Below are 17309 nucleotides of genomic sequence, written 5' to 3'. Positions count from 1 at the left end.
ATAAGATTTCTAGTTGTATCGCGTTTTCGATGAATAACCAATCGTATGCGAGTATTTTGTTGGGCGGGGCGGGTCTTTCAGTACAGGAAGACGGGCTGAAGTGAGGTGGGGATGAGAAATCATCATTTAGCTTCCTGCTAGCTGCCTGTAGCCGACTGTTGAAGTGTAATGAGCTTAGTAGCCAAATTTAGTGTACTGTTTTAGTTTTTGTAGGAGAAACGATGAGCCCTTGAAAACAAGAATGGACATAAGTTAACGATGACGGGGGAGAAAAAGAAGAAGAAGCGGCTGAACCGCAGCATTCTTCTTGCAAAGAAAATTATAATAAAAGATGGAGGAAGTGTGAGTTAAATATTTATTTTTCACCGTTAACTTACCTTGCCATTGAGCTGGACTGGCTCTCGGATACTGTGATATACGAAAGTCTTGTTTATTTATTTAAAACACGACCCTTTTAGCTCATTTTGTTTGTGGTTGTCTGTTAACGTTAACTGGTAACGCTGGCTTGTGTTGACGAGACCGACGAAGCTAAGTGGCTAACTGTAAACTAGCATTGGCCTGCTACTCGTTTACACGTCAGCTCAGGTAACGCTAACTGGCTAATGACAGCGAAAGGGATGTTTTTTTTCTTGAATTAGTAATTCCTTATTACAGATATTTCCTTATCCTGAACGTTAAATTATCGAATAAAATTATTTAAGTTAACGTCAGGTTCACATAGCTACAATGCTATGAGCTCCCTGAGTAGTTTATTTACCAGTTCTACTACAAAACTTTCATGCTGATGTTGTTTCAACCCCTTTGTTCTTGTCAAGTTTAATTAACAAAATAGGATACTATGGGTCTTTAGAAAGTAAGTGAATATACAAAGTAATGTTGTTTATGCATAGACTATTGATGAGCATTAAAGTTTAAGAATGTATAAAAACAATCTGACTCAACATTACATAATCGTAAATATTGGTTCCAACTTGTCCCTCAGTTTTGTAATGTAGTCATAATAGGTATACAATGTTGATTTATTTTCACCTGAAAAAACACAACAGTCCTTTTAAAATCAGTTTGACTCATTTCTTGGCTGTTTTTAATGTTTAGATAGTGAAAACTAGATTTTAGTCCTAAATTGGGCTATTGACTAAAGGTGAATTTTATGTGGCGTGTTTATAAATGGAATGATGCATCACTATTGGTTGTGTAATTATGTTTTAAACATCTTTGTCAAACAGATGAGGATACTGGAAAGAACCGCATGTTTTGTTCTCGTGATCTCATAAACTCTGCTTTTGATATGTTGTTGCTCTGGTTCCTATAATTGTTACAGCTTCATTGTGTGCCTGGTTCCTCTGACCACTCAGACATTATGGCTTCACATTCAAGCACCAGCTCATCATCCAGTCATGTCATCGCAAATAACAGGTTTAAAGCTTGTTGGTCAATAGACCGTATGTGATCTCCTAATGTATTGCTGGTGCCAGTTTCACAAAAAGGAAGTTGCATCGTTCTTACGAAACCTTCACAGTTTTATCAGCTAAGCAGGTATTGTGGTGGGAACTGTCTGAGCAGATATAATTTGCACCCCAAGCTGGACTGTTGACTGTCATTAGGGCTGCCACAAAAGATTATTTTTATAGTCGATTAATCACCGATTATTTTTTTCGATTAGTCGACTAATCAGATCATACGTTAATTGAATATAAAGCATAGAGCTTATCGTGCCAGAATGCAGCTGCTATTATATAACCATGGTTAGATTTTAGCTATATGCTAACTAAAAATAATTGCTGTGGAAGGCAAGTTCTGCTCTGCAGATATTACACAGTTTTCTCTTTATTTTTCTTAAAAAGATCCCACACTTTTCAGCTCCGTTGTCAGGTGGCCATGATACCAGAGCCTGTCTGTATAATGTCTTGTGACGTCCACGGCCTACCCCAGTTACCACTACTGTGCATGTGTGTCAAGGACAGAAAGGCAGATGTGGCAGTGGAAGGTGTCAAAGCAGTTTGGAGAGAGAAACAAAGTAAAGAACAAAAAAAGAAAATGATTAATCGATTATTAAATAAGTCATCGGTTATTTTAATAATCGATTAGTCGTCGATTAATCGTTGCAGCCCTAACTGTCATGTGACTATAAATGGATGGGCAACTGTTAAATAAAGAAGGTTTCTAAAGTTAGACCTGGCCTATTTCGTGGTTGTTACAATTAACTTACCCAATTGTGTTTGCTGCGCAGCAACATGATTTCATTATCACACTGATTTACTGTAAGGTGAGGAGACTTTACCACAAGGGAGTCAATTTTATAGACTTATTTATATTTACTTACTAAAAACATGTCTGCTTTTTACAGTGACCTATAACCCTTTGAGAAATGAATATTAGGCTGCTTTACTATATCATTTAACATACAGAAAATTTTTTTAATTATTCAGTTAAGATAAAATTAAAGATTTTAGTGACATAAATGATCAACATGATGACAGAAACCCTCTTGATCTGCCCATCATTGTAAACTATTTTTGACATAGTTTGGCTAAATAATATAGGATAGCATTTTTGCATAAAAAAACTCTAACTTGCTCTACAAACATGGCTGATTAGTGTCTATAATTGACCAATTCAAATTGGTTAGTTGATTAATTGCTGTATCTCTACTGCTTTTATTATTATTATTATTATTATTATTATTATTATTATTATTATTGCTGTAATGAAACAAGGATTAAACATTAATTTTGCTCTCCAAGCTTTTTATGCCGGTCATATTTGAAAATTAGAATATAAATCTGCTCTTTTACTTGCAAATTTCATGTTGTAAATATTGTTTAGATGTTGACAGCCTTTGTAACTATGAAGCAGAAATATGTAATAAAGCATTAATACGTTTTGTGTTTAATTACCATCTCTAAAAACATTAGATATTCGTTTTACCATAATGAAACTTGTGAGTAATAAAAGGCAGTTTTTATTTAAATCATTTGAACCCACAAATTTCTTGTCATTTGTTTATTGACCGTATTCAAATTCCTTGTGTGATTCATTGTGCATTTGAGCATTGCTCTCCTTTGAGCACATTTAAATAGTGTTAACTAGATTTATACTTGCCACAGCGTTTCTGATGAGTGGAGGCTTTTGTTCGTTTAAGTCCTCATTCAGGACTGAAACAACTGAGTGGATATTCTCTGGGTTCAGATAAGGCCACTCGGTGTAAAGAAGTGAATTCATACCCAGCTGTGGGTTGTCACACAGATTCAGGCGATGCTTCCTCCAAATACATTTCAGTGTAAAGTTCAGTCTGTTACTGTTTCACTATCAACAGGCACTTTGAAGTACACAGAGATCATTGTTGCCCGTCAACTAACTGCCTTTCTGTCTCTGTTTCTGTTTAGCCTCAGGGAATCGGTGAGCCCAGTGTTTACCATGCCGTGGTGGTCATCTTCTTGGAGTTTTTTGCATGGGGTCTCCTCACCACCCCGATGCTCACGGTAAGCCCCAATACGACTCTCTGAAAAGAAGCAATGTCGATGAAAGTAACCCCTTGTGCATCTCCCTCCCATCCCTGAAACCCAAACCAATGTGAGTGGCATCTGCTATTGACTCACTTCACACAAGACCCATCGGTGTCTATGAATAATTGAATCTTCAATCAGTCAGACAAAAAACCTGAATGGTTTATTTTGTTTGTTTCAGATGGTCCATTTGACAGGTGTTTTTAAAAAAAATACGAACAAGCTGAAGCATATGCAGAGGGCATCAAACTGTCGTATTGTAGTTTCAGAAAAGCTTATCAAGGTGGGGGCAGTGGTTCATGTCTACTCAGAGCAGATACTAGACGGACAGGCTGCACCACATTTTCACCTCAGTGAACTGTGCAGCAGCTGTGAAGAGTTTGATCCAAGTGTTCGCTGTGGGCATCTTGAACAAAACAAGTTGCCTACAAAATGCTGCTGCTAGAAATTAGACAGCTTCATACTTAAACATTTGCCAAATGACTTAAAATAAAATATAATTATTTATTAAGGGTGGGTAAAATAATCGATTCAGTTAGCACATTCAAGTGGGGCTGAACCGGTCGACGTGTGTATAGGTAAGCTAGTGTTGAGCTAACGTCTGTTTAGCCGCTGCAGTAATGTGCACAACCTGTCTGTCTTGGTTGCTTTAGTTGTGAATGGGTGAATGTCTGTAACTGTAAAGCACTTTAAGTGTCCTGGATGGATAGGAAGGTGCTATATAAGTACAGTCCATTTACCATTTACATTTAGTTCTTGAATAAAACAACACAGAAAGATATGAATTTGTCTGACCAAGACTACAGCCAAAATGTTTACGTTTTACGTCTGTCTTCTTCCTCCCCCAAAAATGAAAATTTTCTCCATGAGATTATTTTCAGATATTCATTGTTAGTGTGAAAATCTGCAATTTTTCATTTTACATTTTTGTCATTTTTTAAGTGAGGATTTTTGCACAGATTTTTTTGCACAAAAAAAGGTTCAGGATTTTTCCATTTACTTTAAGTCTTGAGTTTGTCAGATTTATTCAGTCGAATCAAATTGTGACCCAAAAGATTGTAGCTGTTGTAACTGAGAGGCTGTTAGTGCCCAGCCCTATTATTTATACCAGCAGGGTAGTTAAATCTTGGCTAAATCCAAAATATTTCATTTTTCAGTCTTTTTTTTATCAGATAATTCTGTTGATATTTCATGCCTACAATTTTTCTGCATAATTTTTTGGCAGAAATGTTTATTACAAATTATGCAGGAACATCTGTAAAGCACGTGATGTGGACCAGACAGGATTATGAAATGCATACCTCTGTAAGCTCCTGTTTGAAGAGATGGTTGTATGTGTCAGTATTAATTAATTGGGGGGGGGGGGGGGGCCCTTATGGTTGCTGGGCGAAGACATAATTTGCATTTTGGACTAATTAGAGGCCGCCTGAAGATGAAGAGGATCTGCTTCACTGCTCCCAATGAGCACACTGCTTCATTAGTATCCAACAACAACCGGGAACATTTAACATCTGTGTGTGTTTGGTAACTGATCCCTGGAGGAACAGAGGACATTCTTAGCTCTACTTGAAGCTTTTCGTCTGTGAACTTAAACAATAACCAGATCCTATTATTGTCGGTCAAGCTCCATGTTCTGAACTAGACTAAAGCGTCATGTTCCCACACTAGTGTCAATAACACAAACCTGAACTTTGAGCTTCTGTGGAGTTTAGTGAACTGTTCACCGCTCACTCATCTTGATACATAGATAAAAGTGTTGACACACTATAGCTGTTTTGGCTAGCCTTTATATTAATAATGCTTTGATACAGTCAACAGAACACAAATAAATGTCTTTAATACACTTCCTACTGTTTCTAGTAATTTAGGGAACATTTTCTGAATGTTAATCTGATGTCAGGAAGTTTTTTTGGGGTTAATATAATTCTGCTATAACCAGGTGCTCATATTAGGAATAAATAAGTTTAGGTTTATGTAATGCAGACTCTGGTGTGTGTAACTCTGACATATTTATCATAAGTAGAGCAGAGTGAGACAAACAAAACTTGTAACCATGAACACTTAACAAACAGATAACACCTACGACTTCACAATTTTTCTGAACTCTTTTGTGTTAAAGTGCTAGTTTTATCATTTTTTCATAAACAAAACTTTTCTCATACAGCCGCAGCCTACAGTGTTGAAAGAGCCAAACATCAGACTGGTGACACAATACAGACAAGCTTATAACATCCTCAAAACGAATTAAATATCCTAATTTGTTCTTTGCTTTCAGATCTTTGGGATACGATATTTGCTTTTGCTTTTATTAGATTTCCTGCATGTTGAGGGAAAAATAATGTGTGATGTACATTTTTAATGAACAGAGTAAAGTGCAGTTTGTGAGGTGATAAAACGTATAAAGTCGTTTCACTAATTTTATCTGTATTTCTTTTGCAGGTATTACATCAGACATTCCCCCAACACACATTCCTGATGAATGGACTTATTCACGGTGTGAAGGTAATACACAGACCAACAAGGATCTGTTTAGCCTCACACTGTATAATAACTTACGTATTGGCAAATAAAAGCTGGCAGATGCAAAGTGCCAAAACACACTCCCACATGTTAACATATTTCTTTATGATGCATACATTTGACTTTAAAAGCATTGCTGTTTCAAAAGCCAAGTGATGCTCATTTGTCATTTTTTACCAAAGTTCAAATCCAGTTTCTGCCCTAAGGCCATTGCAGCTGTGGCACTTCATGTGACTTCTTCACATAAGAAGCCCATTTAAAGTCCCGCATAAAGCAGCAAAGTGTTACTAATTAACGTTCACATTGAACACAGCAAAGTCTTTCTATTATTGGCCTTTTGGGAGATTTGCTGTGCGTGTGTGTTGATGTTTAATGACACCCTGTTCACCGTGTTGACATTATGTCAAAGGCCGGCTCAGTTGGAGCGCTTCTGATGGTGAAGTTCTAAAATTCCAACATGAAGGTGGTTATTTTGGATGTGCTTGTAATCACTTCTCATGACGTTCTAAGAGAAACATTTAATAGTCTTTTTATTTTTTTAAAGCAGAAATGGTAAAACGACTTCTCTTTGTGCCGAAGCAAAACCGAACAAGTTGTCTTATCAGAGGAACTTTTTTAAACTGCATCGTTTTTCTCACTTTGTCTTAGTCATTTTATCCATCAGTAAACACAAACAGCAGTGAGTGTTTCATTGTTCTTTGGTTTTCTCTGGTTTCAGGTCTTTATTTAGAGTAAGCTGCAATTCAAGTGAAACTCAAAGCTACCACCGATAAGCTTTGGCTCTTGATTTTGTTGAAATTTGTCCAGCTGAGCAATGCATTATGTCCACTGAAATATAAAACTGACTTTGAATTCATGATTTTTTGTGTTGCTTCTAAAATACATTCAGTCATCATTCCTTCAACCAAACCTTCTGTATCGTCTCTCAGGGTCTTTTATCATTTCTGAGTGCTCCTCTGATTGGAGCGTTGTCAGATGTATGGGGACGCAAATCCTTCTTGCTGCTAACAGTCTTCTTCACGTGTGCACCAATTCCTCTGTTGAAGATCAGTCCATGGTGAGGCCAAACTGTTGCAACAATCACACATTAATCTTGTTTTATCGATGGAAGCTAAAGTTTTAAGTCTCTTAAATAATACAAATTGTAAGGTAGCAAGTTTTTACATTTCATTTGAGCCAGTCTTCATGTTTTCAGGTGGTACTTTGCAGTCATCTCCATGTCCGGTGTTTTTGCCGTCACCTTCTCTGTGATCTTTGCGTACGTGGCAGACATCACGCAGGAGCATGAACGGAGCACGGCGTATGGTTTGGTGAGGAAATGTTTGAAACAAATTGTGACAGTTTGTGACTTCCCATAAGTCTGAGTCTGAGTCATCTTCCTGTTTTTTTTTTTCTTGCCTCGTTTCTTCACTCTACTCTTAGGTATCAGCCACCTTCGCAGCTAGCCTCGTCACCAGTCCGGCCATCGGAGCCTATCTGTCTGAGGCGTACGGCGACACGCTGGTGGTGATTTTAGCCACGGCCATCGCTCTCCTCGACATCTGCTTCATCCTGGTGGCGGTGCCCGAGTCGCTGCCCGAGAAAATGAGGCCAGCATCGTGGGGAGCTCCAATCTCATGGGAACAGGCAGACCCCTTTGCAGTGAGCACCAACTCTAGAAAAAAAAAACACTGCATGAATGACTGCTGAAATTTGAAAAAATAAATAAACTGAAGTTAAATTCAGCGCAACAGAAGCTAAATTAACAATTAGATATAGGGTCAACTGAAAACTGAGTTTATAGCTGAAATTAGCAAAACTGTAGCTAAAAACAAAACTTAGATAAAATATAGCCAAAAGCTTAAATCGGCTCTGCAAGTGATGAATGTTAAAACTAGATAATTTGTGGCTTAAAACAAAAATAAGCAATGTCATGGATGAAAAATAAAATGAGCAAAACCCTTACCTGATGGCAAAATATTGCTAAAATAAGCACAAGTGGCAGAATAGTGGCTAAAAGCTAAATGTAACTTAAGATTGAAATTAATTTGCTTTAAAGCAGATTTAAAATAACTGTATTTTTTAATATACATATATAGAATGCTGATTCAGCATTAACACAAACTCCATTTTAGTCTGTTTTCTCCTTTCTGGGCAAATATTGTTTTCAGCCAACATGTTTGTTTTTGTTCTGTGTTGATGTGCTCTATGAGTAAGAGTTTGGTGTTCTCACACACACAATTCATCACGGCACATCAGCACAACTGTGGCGTCTCCACCTTGTTGTCAAGCAGAATTAAAGCTTCAGAACTTAGATAAAATAAACACACAGATTAGGCGTCTCTCCGTTACCTGTTTGAAGCAAATACCTTCGACTGTGTTTGATTTTATTTGAAGCTGACGGCTGAGCCGATGATCTGAATAACTTGTAATAATCATCTTAGAGTTAGCGAATAAAACATGAAATTTTAGATTGAAGTTTATTTGTAATAATAAGTGTGTGTGATGTGTTTGACAGCTGATGTTTGCTGATGGTATTATAGTCTGTGGTTAGAACAGGGAGCAGGTGGAAGAGAACTTGGGGAGGGGGAGGTGCTTGGAAAAAGATGAATGAAAGTCAGTCGTAGCAAGTGTGTGTGTGTGTGTGTGTGTGTGTGTTTCCACATGTGAATGTGCAATCATCAGTCTGTATTCCTCACCTCAAGTTAATTCTGCAGATAGAAACAGCACAGTAAATTTTTTGTTGCTCAGAGTTTATTGAATAAATAAATTTGTTTATGTGAGGATGTCAGAAACGCCACAGGCCTTGCTCATCTTGAAGGTTTTATAACTAGTCAAATGTTTCTTTCTCTTTTTCTTTTTTTATTCTTTTTTTTTTTTTTTTTTTTAGTCCCTGCGTAAAGTAGGCCAGGACTCGACGGTGCTCCTCATCTGTATCACAGTGTTTCTCTCCTACCTCCCCGAAGCCGGACAGTACTCCAGCTTCTTCCTTTATCTCAAACAGGTAATGTTTATAGAAATAAACTGTTAAATAAGCAGTTTGTTCTTTGGAAATGTAACTTAGTCACTGATCAGTTCCCTCTGTTCTGACTAAATCTCTGAGGGTCTGCTGAAGTATCTGATCTGATCCTTTAGAGGTGGAGACTTTATGTGGCAGGCTTGTTTGTCCACGACTTTTTAAGGATCATCAGATAGATTGAGATCTGAGTGCAGAGTCAACAGCTCAAACTTGTGATGCTCTTCAAATCATTCTTAAGCATCTACGACTGTAGTGCAGTACAATGCAGAAGTAGAATCTATACAGATGTTTCTCTCTTCCCTAATTAATCATGGCTGTCATAAAAATGTCAGTCTGTTATGGTTGGTACTATGTTCGTGATCACTTCATACATTTGCCATTTTTGTACCTCCATTAAAGGTTTGTCACTTTGGGGGGTAAAATTAAAATAAATAAAACACGAGGAATCTCAGTTTAACAAACAAAAATGAAAAATAACAAATCTTTAGTTGCTTAAAGATAAGTGCATGTTTTCAGAGCAGTGTGTTTCAGTGCATAAAGCTGGAGCATTAGGATAAGTAAGATATAAGTAAATTACAAACGTTTTACATTAGCTAACTGCTATCTGAATGAAAGTTCATAAAAGAGCTGAATGTTTGACTTACAATCACCAGGACCAAAAAAAAAATTGTTTATTTATTTTTAAGAATAAAGGTTATAAGCAGACTTTTACAAACCCTTGTCATTTTTTGCATTTTAGTTGGGAAAAGTTTCATGTCCTAACTCGTCTTATCTGAACTGTCTTTCCTTCAGGTTATACGCTTCACCTCAGAGACGGTGGCTGCCTTTATAGCAGTAGTAGGAATCCTCTCAATATTAGCACAGGTACATGATTTGGTGCTCATTTCAAATGTTTTTCTGATTTCATTTTTTAAATTTTTAGTCTTTTCATTGAGTCTTTACTGTGTAAGTCGGTTAAGTCTGTGAACTGTTTAAAAATTGTGGAAGATTTCCTTCTTTATTGTGCAACTCATGAATTTGCATTTTTTTAAGTGGTCGCCTTTCTCTTGAGATTTCATGTCACGGAGTAAAAAGAGTAAATGAATTGGGTCATAATGGCTCTCAGTGAGTCTGATGGCCCACAAACAAACCACCTTGTGTTGTTCCCTCAGACGGTCGTGTTGGGTATCCTGATGCGTTCGATAGGGAATAAAAACACAATCCTGCTCGGCCTCGGCTTCCAGATTCTCCAGCTGGCCTGGTACGGCTTTGGCTCTCAACCCTGGTGAGTGACTCTTAAATCCTTTTGCTTCCACAGATCCTTGTCTTCTATGTGTGTTTTTGTTTTGTTTTTCTGGTGAGATGTTTGAGAAGCAAGGAACAAGCATAAAAAAAGTGCTTCAAAAAAGTATTATAGTTTGGAGGATGTGATAAACAACCTGCAATCCTGTGCAGATTATAGTTTCATATATGCTCAGGGTTGTTATCAGGATGAGGTAATTATACTACTGAGCTGAAATAGGATCAACTAGATCTGTATTGTATTTACTGGTTGTCATTACCTCAACTCACCACTAGAGGGAATCATAATCCTAAAAATGATTTCTGAGCTCCTCAAAGACTTTTAACTATGTTTAAATATAAAAAGCTTTGTCCTCTTATCAAAGTAAAATTAATTATTGACACCTAAGGGCACATTTGCATTAACAGATACATTATGGAAAATAAAACTTGGAAATTAATGTATTTTAAATATTATTTTAAAAACACTTTTGAAGATTGCTTAAAAAAATCAGTTTCATTTCTCTTGAAGTGATATTGCTTCCAGACTCTTATTTCTTTTGTCTTGTAAAGAAAAAAATCTTCCTTAATTGAATTTTAAAAGACAACATTTACAACATGACTCCTCTCCAGTTTGTTCAATACACCAGAAATTAAGTTAAACAAAGGTCAAGTTGGTAATTTGATGCACTGAAGAAACAAGGCTCCCTTTGTTCAGAAAAAAATTTGAAGCTTTGCAATAAAGTTACCTGTGACTTGTGAGGCCACGTTTTCCTTCACTTTCTTTACAGCATAAAACTCAAACATGTGCTGGTTGTTATTGTAGTTTATGGTTTCTGCCTCACCTTTTAAAGACGTTTTAATTTGCTTTTTTTAATTTTTAAATCCAGTAGCAAATGTTATTTTGTTTGCAGGATGATGTGGGCAGCTGGAGCCGTGGCAGCCATGTCCACCATCACCTTCCCTGCCATCAGCGCCATCGTGTCCCGAAATGCAGATCCTGACCAGCAAGGTGAGTTTCACTCACTTTTGTTTGCATGTGTTTCTATCAAACACACTTATTTTGCTGTGGTGTTTTTGTAGTTTTTTTAAGAACATTGGATTTTAGACTGTATTGGGCAAATAACTAGTTTAAGTTATTAGATACTTAGTTACAGAGTCCTAGTCATTACAGGTGTCCCAAACCTGTCTGAATGCTGGAGCTGTATTTTAACACCTGCATGGGAGCTCTCCTCTGACAGAAAACAAACGAGGCCTGTGTCCAGATTTGAAAAACATGCTGTTGATCAATAATAATTACTGAAAAAAAAAGATCCAAATTTCTACAGCTCAAGTGTACGTTCTGGTGCATTAAATCAAATGTGGAGATGGTTGGCAAAGAGGTTGCAAAGCAGGCTGAGGGCGCAGTGTGTGCCACAAAATAAGGTGCATGGATCAAAATACATTTTTGCAAGTTCTGCTTATTGCAAGTTGTTTTTGGTTGTTTGATCACATTTAGAAATAGTGTGACTGCAACTGAAAATGTCCCTATTTTCTGCGACTTTGACTCACCAACTAGTGACAAACAGTCGCAGCCAGTGAGATGCCACCTTAAGTCATTGAACTCTGACTCATGAATAAACAAAATGTTTTCTGCTGTTTCACTGCTGTTGGACAAACAAACATGTTCATGTTACAATGTGTCCTTTCCCTTGTTTTCAAAGGAACGTCAGCTCGCTCTTTCTTTTATTTGGATCCCCATTAGTTGCAGTTCCTGCAACTACTCTTCCTGGTGTCCACACATAAAACATAAAACAACACAAAATACATAGCATAAATAGTTCACATAAATTCAAAACAACAATAACTACACAATAAACAAAAATAAATGCAAATATAAAAATAGAAATAGAGGCCACAGATTAATATGCAAAATAAAGACAGGATACAAAACAACTAATCAGTCACTAATTTTCATTTAATGAATATAATAATGAATTATTCAATATAATTGTTTTCCTTGCAAATATCTTCTTAAAGTTTTTCGAAATTCATTTTCCTGATATATTTTTCCAATATGTTTTTAGGTAAATTATTCCATAAAACACAAATCTATATAAAGCCGACATCTTCATGGAATTTGTGAACTTTTGAAAGTATAAATCTACTTTGAATTGCATGTCTAGTTTGATAATCATGTACATTGGTGCTAAAAAAAACAATTGAAAGTATATAATCTTTGGCTGTTTTAAACTAGTAATATTTCTTAATAATAATATCATTTTAAACATAAAACACTTCAACCCTTAACCAGGATAATCTAATATGCATCATGCTGACATTACTTCTGAAATCGCAGCCTTATTTTGAACTATTTGTAATTTCTGTACCATATGAAGCTCTCCTTGCTATTATGGACCAGATTTGTTGATTATTTTTCCTCTCGTGTTTTCTGTAGGTGTCGTCCAGGGGATGATCACTGGTATTCGAGGGCTCTGTAACGGTTTGGGTCCTGCCCTTTATGGCTTCGTCTTTTATTTGTTCCACGTGGAACTTACTGACACGGACGGCTCTGACAAAGGTGCCAAACCCAACATGGCCAATCCCACTGATGAGGTGAGCTGTGGTGAGAGGGGGGAAGCTTTTCTCTTTGTGTTTTAATCCATCAACACATTGTTTGTTTTTTTGTTTTTTAGAGTGCCATCATCCCAGGACCTCCTTTTCTGTTCGGTGCGTGCTCAGTGCTGCTGTCTCTGCTGGTGGCCCTGTTCATCCCTGAGCACACCGGGCCCGGCTTGAGGCCCAGCGCCTATAAGAAGCACAGCAACGGGGCGCAGAGTCACTCCCACAGCCCCCAGGGCAGCGGGGCCGAAGGCAAGGAGCCGCTGCTGGAGGACAGCAGCGTATAACCTCAGTCAAAGGGGGCCGACTCCCTCACTTTTACCCCAAATAGACCCTCCGTACACGGACAGACGCACACATTTTATCACACGGACTCGCCTCAGGCACACGTTTAACTGAAGCGTCATGAAGAAGAGTCGGTGATTGTGTGTTTGTGTCCACAGCACAAATGCGGGTGCTTCATCCTTTGCAGCTGTTTTCTTTCTAAAAACAGGGTTTTGTGAGAACTTTCTAAAGATCCTGTCAGAAAGAAGCTGAATTTAGTTTTTTCTTCCTCTCTTTTTAAGGCTGCAGTTAAAAGGTTTGTGTGCGAGAGACACAGCTCAGTTGGACTCCTGTTTTTGGTGGAAAAACCCAACAGCTTGGCCCAACCCACTGGTACAAAACAAGCAGTTTTTGGTTCGTTCGGAGTGGGTTTATCTCAAATGTTACTAAATACCCGTGTGAGTCTTGATATTTGCTCTTACAGTAGTGACGTGGCGACTTTGTTCAGCCGACAGTTGAGCGCCCCTCGTGTCTCTCCGTCACACTGTTCTGAAGCCTGTCGCAGCGTCCAGGAAAGAGAACACCGTTCTTCCTCTGTGGCGAGAAAGCACGGCGACTTTAAACCGTGAGGAGCTTCGAAGAGCCGCTGCCTAATCTTATCCACGCAGGTCAAAGAGTTCAGAAACAATAAGCTTTGTTAGGACCACAGTTGGTTTAAATATCACACTTCTTGCAGGGAGAAGTGCCGGAACGAGACCACTTTATCAGCTGAACAGGTTTTTGTTTTGTTTGGTTTTTTCTCAATGTTTACTTGCATTTCTTTAGATTTGTAGTACAGTTTGGGTTGTATATTTTTTCTCTGTTCAAACTGAAAGCTAGTTGTGCTTCAAGTTTTTAATTCAAGAAACAAATGTTGCCTTGAAGTGACTTAACCATGAAAATATAGAGACACTGCAAAACCTGTATGAAGACCGAGGTCTGAGGAGGCTCTGTAATCTTTACCCTATTGCTCCCATCGGAGCTGTTAAGACACTTTTTATTCTTTTGTAATGGTGCCCTTCCTGTTTCTTTGTTTCCTGACATTTATCACCATCGGGCTTATTGAACCACGGTTTTATTTTTATTTTTTTAAAAGCCTCCGGAGCATTTGGAGCTGGAGCCTTGTTATCAGCCTGCCAGTGTCGACGCTGACCCTTAATAAGTCGTTGAGTTATCATCATTAGGTCCAAGCCCGCTGCAAAAGACAATTCAAAGGATAAGTGTCATGAAATGCAGGGTTTCCCTGATAGCAGACGGCTGAACAGGCACATTTCTCAATAACCACATGTAGCAACTAATTGACCTTTATAATATCTTGTATTTACAGTTGGGAGTGCGTAACGTTTTTGGGAATCATTTTGGCAGAAATGTAATCATCAGAACCAGATTTAGTTTAGAGTCTTGTGGAAGTGACCAACATCATTATTAGAGTAGAAACGTCATTTTAAATACAGATGTGTTATCTCCTCCGTGTTTACCTCTGTGGGAATATTAGCCCCAAATACACTGACCAAACATTTATCTTTAATGCAGTTTTGTATGGGTTTTTTTTTTTAAGGTTCAGTTGGTTTCAGTGTGTAGCTTTGCTTCAAGCTGTCAGCAGAGATTCAGTTTATATTCTTTTTTAAAATTTGATTAGTAAATCTGTTTAAGCAAACTGATTTTCAAAGAAAAGCTGTCTTTAGGATCAGTTTGAACAGGGTGGTACCACAGTTGTTTTCGGATGACGTCATCTTTCAGTTTTAACTACCTGCCTTGTTGAAGAACCTCCTGAACAATTTTAGTTTTTGTTTTATCAGACCCCCTGTCAGAGTTTATGGTGGTATTTGACTGAGCATGGTACTGTTGGGGGGGGACTAGTTGCTGGCTCAAGTTGACAACCCTGCAAAAGTTGCGAAACATTTGAGAGACTCCACAACGTAGCCAGCCAATTGCAGGCCGGAGAGAGACCACCTTCAGCGTCACTGTGGTTGGATTTTCTTTGTAGTGCGTTTTGTTTTTTCCTAACTTCATAAAGAGTTTCCCTGCTGCGGCTCCTTAACCGCCCCGGTTTCCAATATGGTTAACAAGAAACGATGCTTGGAAAAAGACCATAGGAAGTAATTGTATTTTGCACCTGCTCCAGTAAGCTGTCGCTGTGAGACCTGAAGCTGCAGCAGCTTAGATGATGTTGAAAGTTAAAGGCAAGAAAAGAAAAGCCAGCTTTACTGTCTTTTTTTTTGTCCTTTTTGTATGTTTGTGTTATTCCACTGTTTTTAAGGGTCTTATATTTTCAACAATAAACTCAGATGTTCCTTTTCTTTTGCATTTATCAGAAACTCCCAGTTATAAATGTGAGCATTTATAGACATTTAGTTTACCGTCAACTTTAAAACTTTCAATTAGAGAAAATGTAAAAACCTGATTTGGACACGTTTACAACATCCCATCAGTAAAATATCACGGTTTGGTATTTTTGTTGCCTGTAGATGGCACACCTCTCTGTCTGCAGCACTTGATGCTTTATTTGTTTGTTTGTTTTTTGCCAGCAGTTTTTTTAACTTTAGGTTAATTAATTAATTTAATGCCTCTCCTTTCAAACTGCAGCTTTGAGGCTGTTTCTGAACTAAAAGGTGTCAGATTGTGTGCCAAAATGATTTGCGCTGATTTTTCTTTCTTTTTTGTTTTGTGGTTGGTTTTTGTTTTCTCTGGTCTTAATTTAAGTTTTATTGCTTTCTCTTTTTTTAACAGTCTTCTTTTAATGATAGGATATCTCCCATTTGCCTGTTTTCAACAAACATTTCAATGTTTTTTTTTTTTTTTTTTGCTGTGTTTGTGTGTGCGTGTATCTTTGTAACAATCTGAATGTTTCACACCAAACTGTACGCGTTGACCCTCATCTGACAATTTGTTTTTATTCTTTCAGAGGGGGGCGTTGTCACACAGTTTGATTTAATTTGATAGTCCTTTTGTTTATTTGCTAAAATAACTCGTAAAATCTGCCCCATATGAACTGGTAGGATTCTGCACCAGCCCCGCCACGTGCACTCAGATGACTGTAAATGTACAAAAATCACCTGTACGTACAGTAAATGTATATATTTATCGCTCAAGGAGATGGCCACCTCTCTCTCTCTCGTCTTATTTGGTTGTTCGGTGCAGTTCTATATTTCTCAAGAGTTACCTGCTAGCCACTCTTTATTTTTTAGTACAATGTGGTTTGTGGCCTGAACCCCCTTTTTCTCGGTGTGCCTAAAATTAGCCAAGAAATATGTATGGCAACGTAAAGTAAACCGTGGTTATGTAAATACAGGAAACTAATGATGAACTATTTATTAAAGGTTTATTGTACAATGAACGTTTGCCCCCTATTTTTATTTTATTTATTTTTTTTTTTTGTAATGTTCAAGACTCAGTTTTAATAATTTCCTGGTGAGGATGTCTAAGTTCATTTTCTCCACTTCTCTTGTGTTTAAGGTGGTGCGTTGTCATTTAATTGCTGTTAAATTCTAGTAAATCTCACTAAAAACAGAACTAATGTCAGCTTTTGTTTAATCCTCCCTTATTTACGTTTTTTCTTTTCTTTTTACTGATGGCTCTGCTGCTTTCAATTTGAACCGGAATCTATTTTATTTCCATCGTCAATGAACAGAATCCACAGACTAGGAATTTGTTTTGGTGTAAAGGTTATAAAATATAACAAATGAAGAAAATACAAAGGATAATGAAAAAAAATGAATAAAACATATGTACACCAGTTAAAGCAGACAATATTGTTGAAGTAGTGCAATTAGATCCCGTCATAAAAGTGACCAGAAAAACAATATAATCAGGGTTGTGCAGTTTAAAATCCAGTGATAAAGTTGCCAAGGCAGAGTTATGGAATCATGTGTTCTAAATGTTCAAGAGTCCGATGGCAGAGGGGAAGAAACTGTTCTTATGGCGGGAAGTTCTGGTCCGAATGGACCAAACCTTCTGCCTGAGGGGAGTGGTAACCGGCTGCAGGGTGAGAAGGGTCAGCTGTGATCCCACCTGTTCGCCCCACAGTCCTGGAGACATACAGGTCATGAGAGATGGGAGGCTGCAGCCGAATTAGACACAGTTTGCAAACTAAGAAGCCTTTTGGACTTAGGGTGATAGAT

General features: G+C 37.7%; 1 protein-coding gene across 1 annotated transcript; it reads left to right on the top strand.

Annotated features, from left to right (window-relative positions):
- The first annotated feature begins 79 nt into the window (after positions 1 to 79).
- mfsd14a2 (major facilitator superfamily domain containing 14A2) lies at positions 80 to 16525 on the top strand. Its single transcript, XM_014007418.1, has 12 exons — positions 80 to 342; positions 3387 to 3482; positions 5946 to 6008; positions 6956 to 7083; positions 7222 to 7336; positions 7449 to 7667; positions 8896 to 9009; positions 9817 to 9888; positions 10176 to 10288; positions 11199 to 11296; positions 12722 to 12879; positions 12960 to 16525. Exons 1-12 carry the CDS (start codon positions 259 to 261, stop codon positions 13170 to 13172), a joined length of 1473 nt encoding a protein of 490 aa, XP_013862872.1. The 5' UTR covers positions 80 to 258; the 3' UTR covers positions 13173 to 16525.
- Positions 16526 to 17309: the final 784 nt, after the last annotated feature.

This window comes from Austrofundulus limnaeus, unplaced genomic scaffold (genome assembly GCF_001266775.1).
Source record: "Austrofundulus limnaeus strain Quisiro unplaced genomic scaffold, Austrofundulus_limnaeus-1.0 Scaffold42, whole genome shotgun sequence".
NCBI lineage: Eukaryota > Metazoa > Chordata > Actinopteri > Cyprinodontiformes > Rivulidae > Austrofundulus > Austrofundulus limnaeus.
Note: the sequence above shows the minus strand (reverse complement) of the source record. Positions and strands in the feature narration are given on the sequence as shown.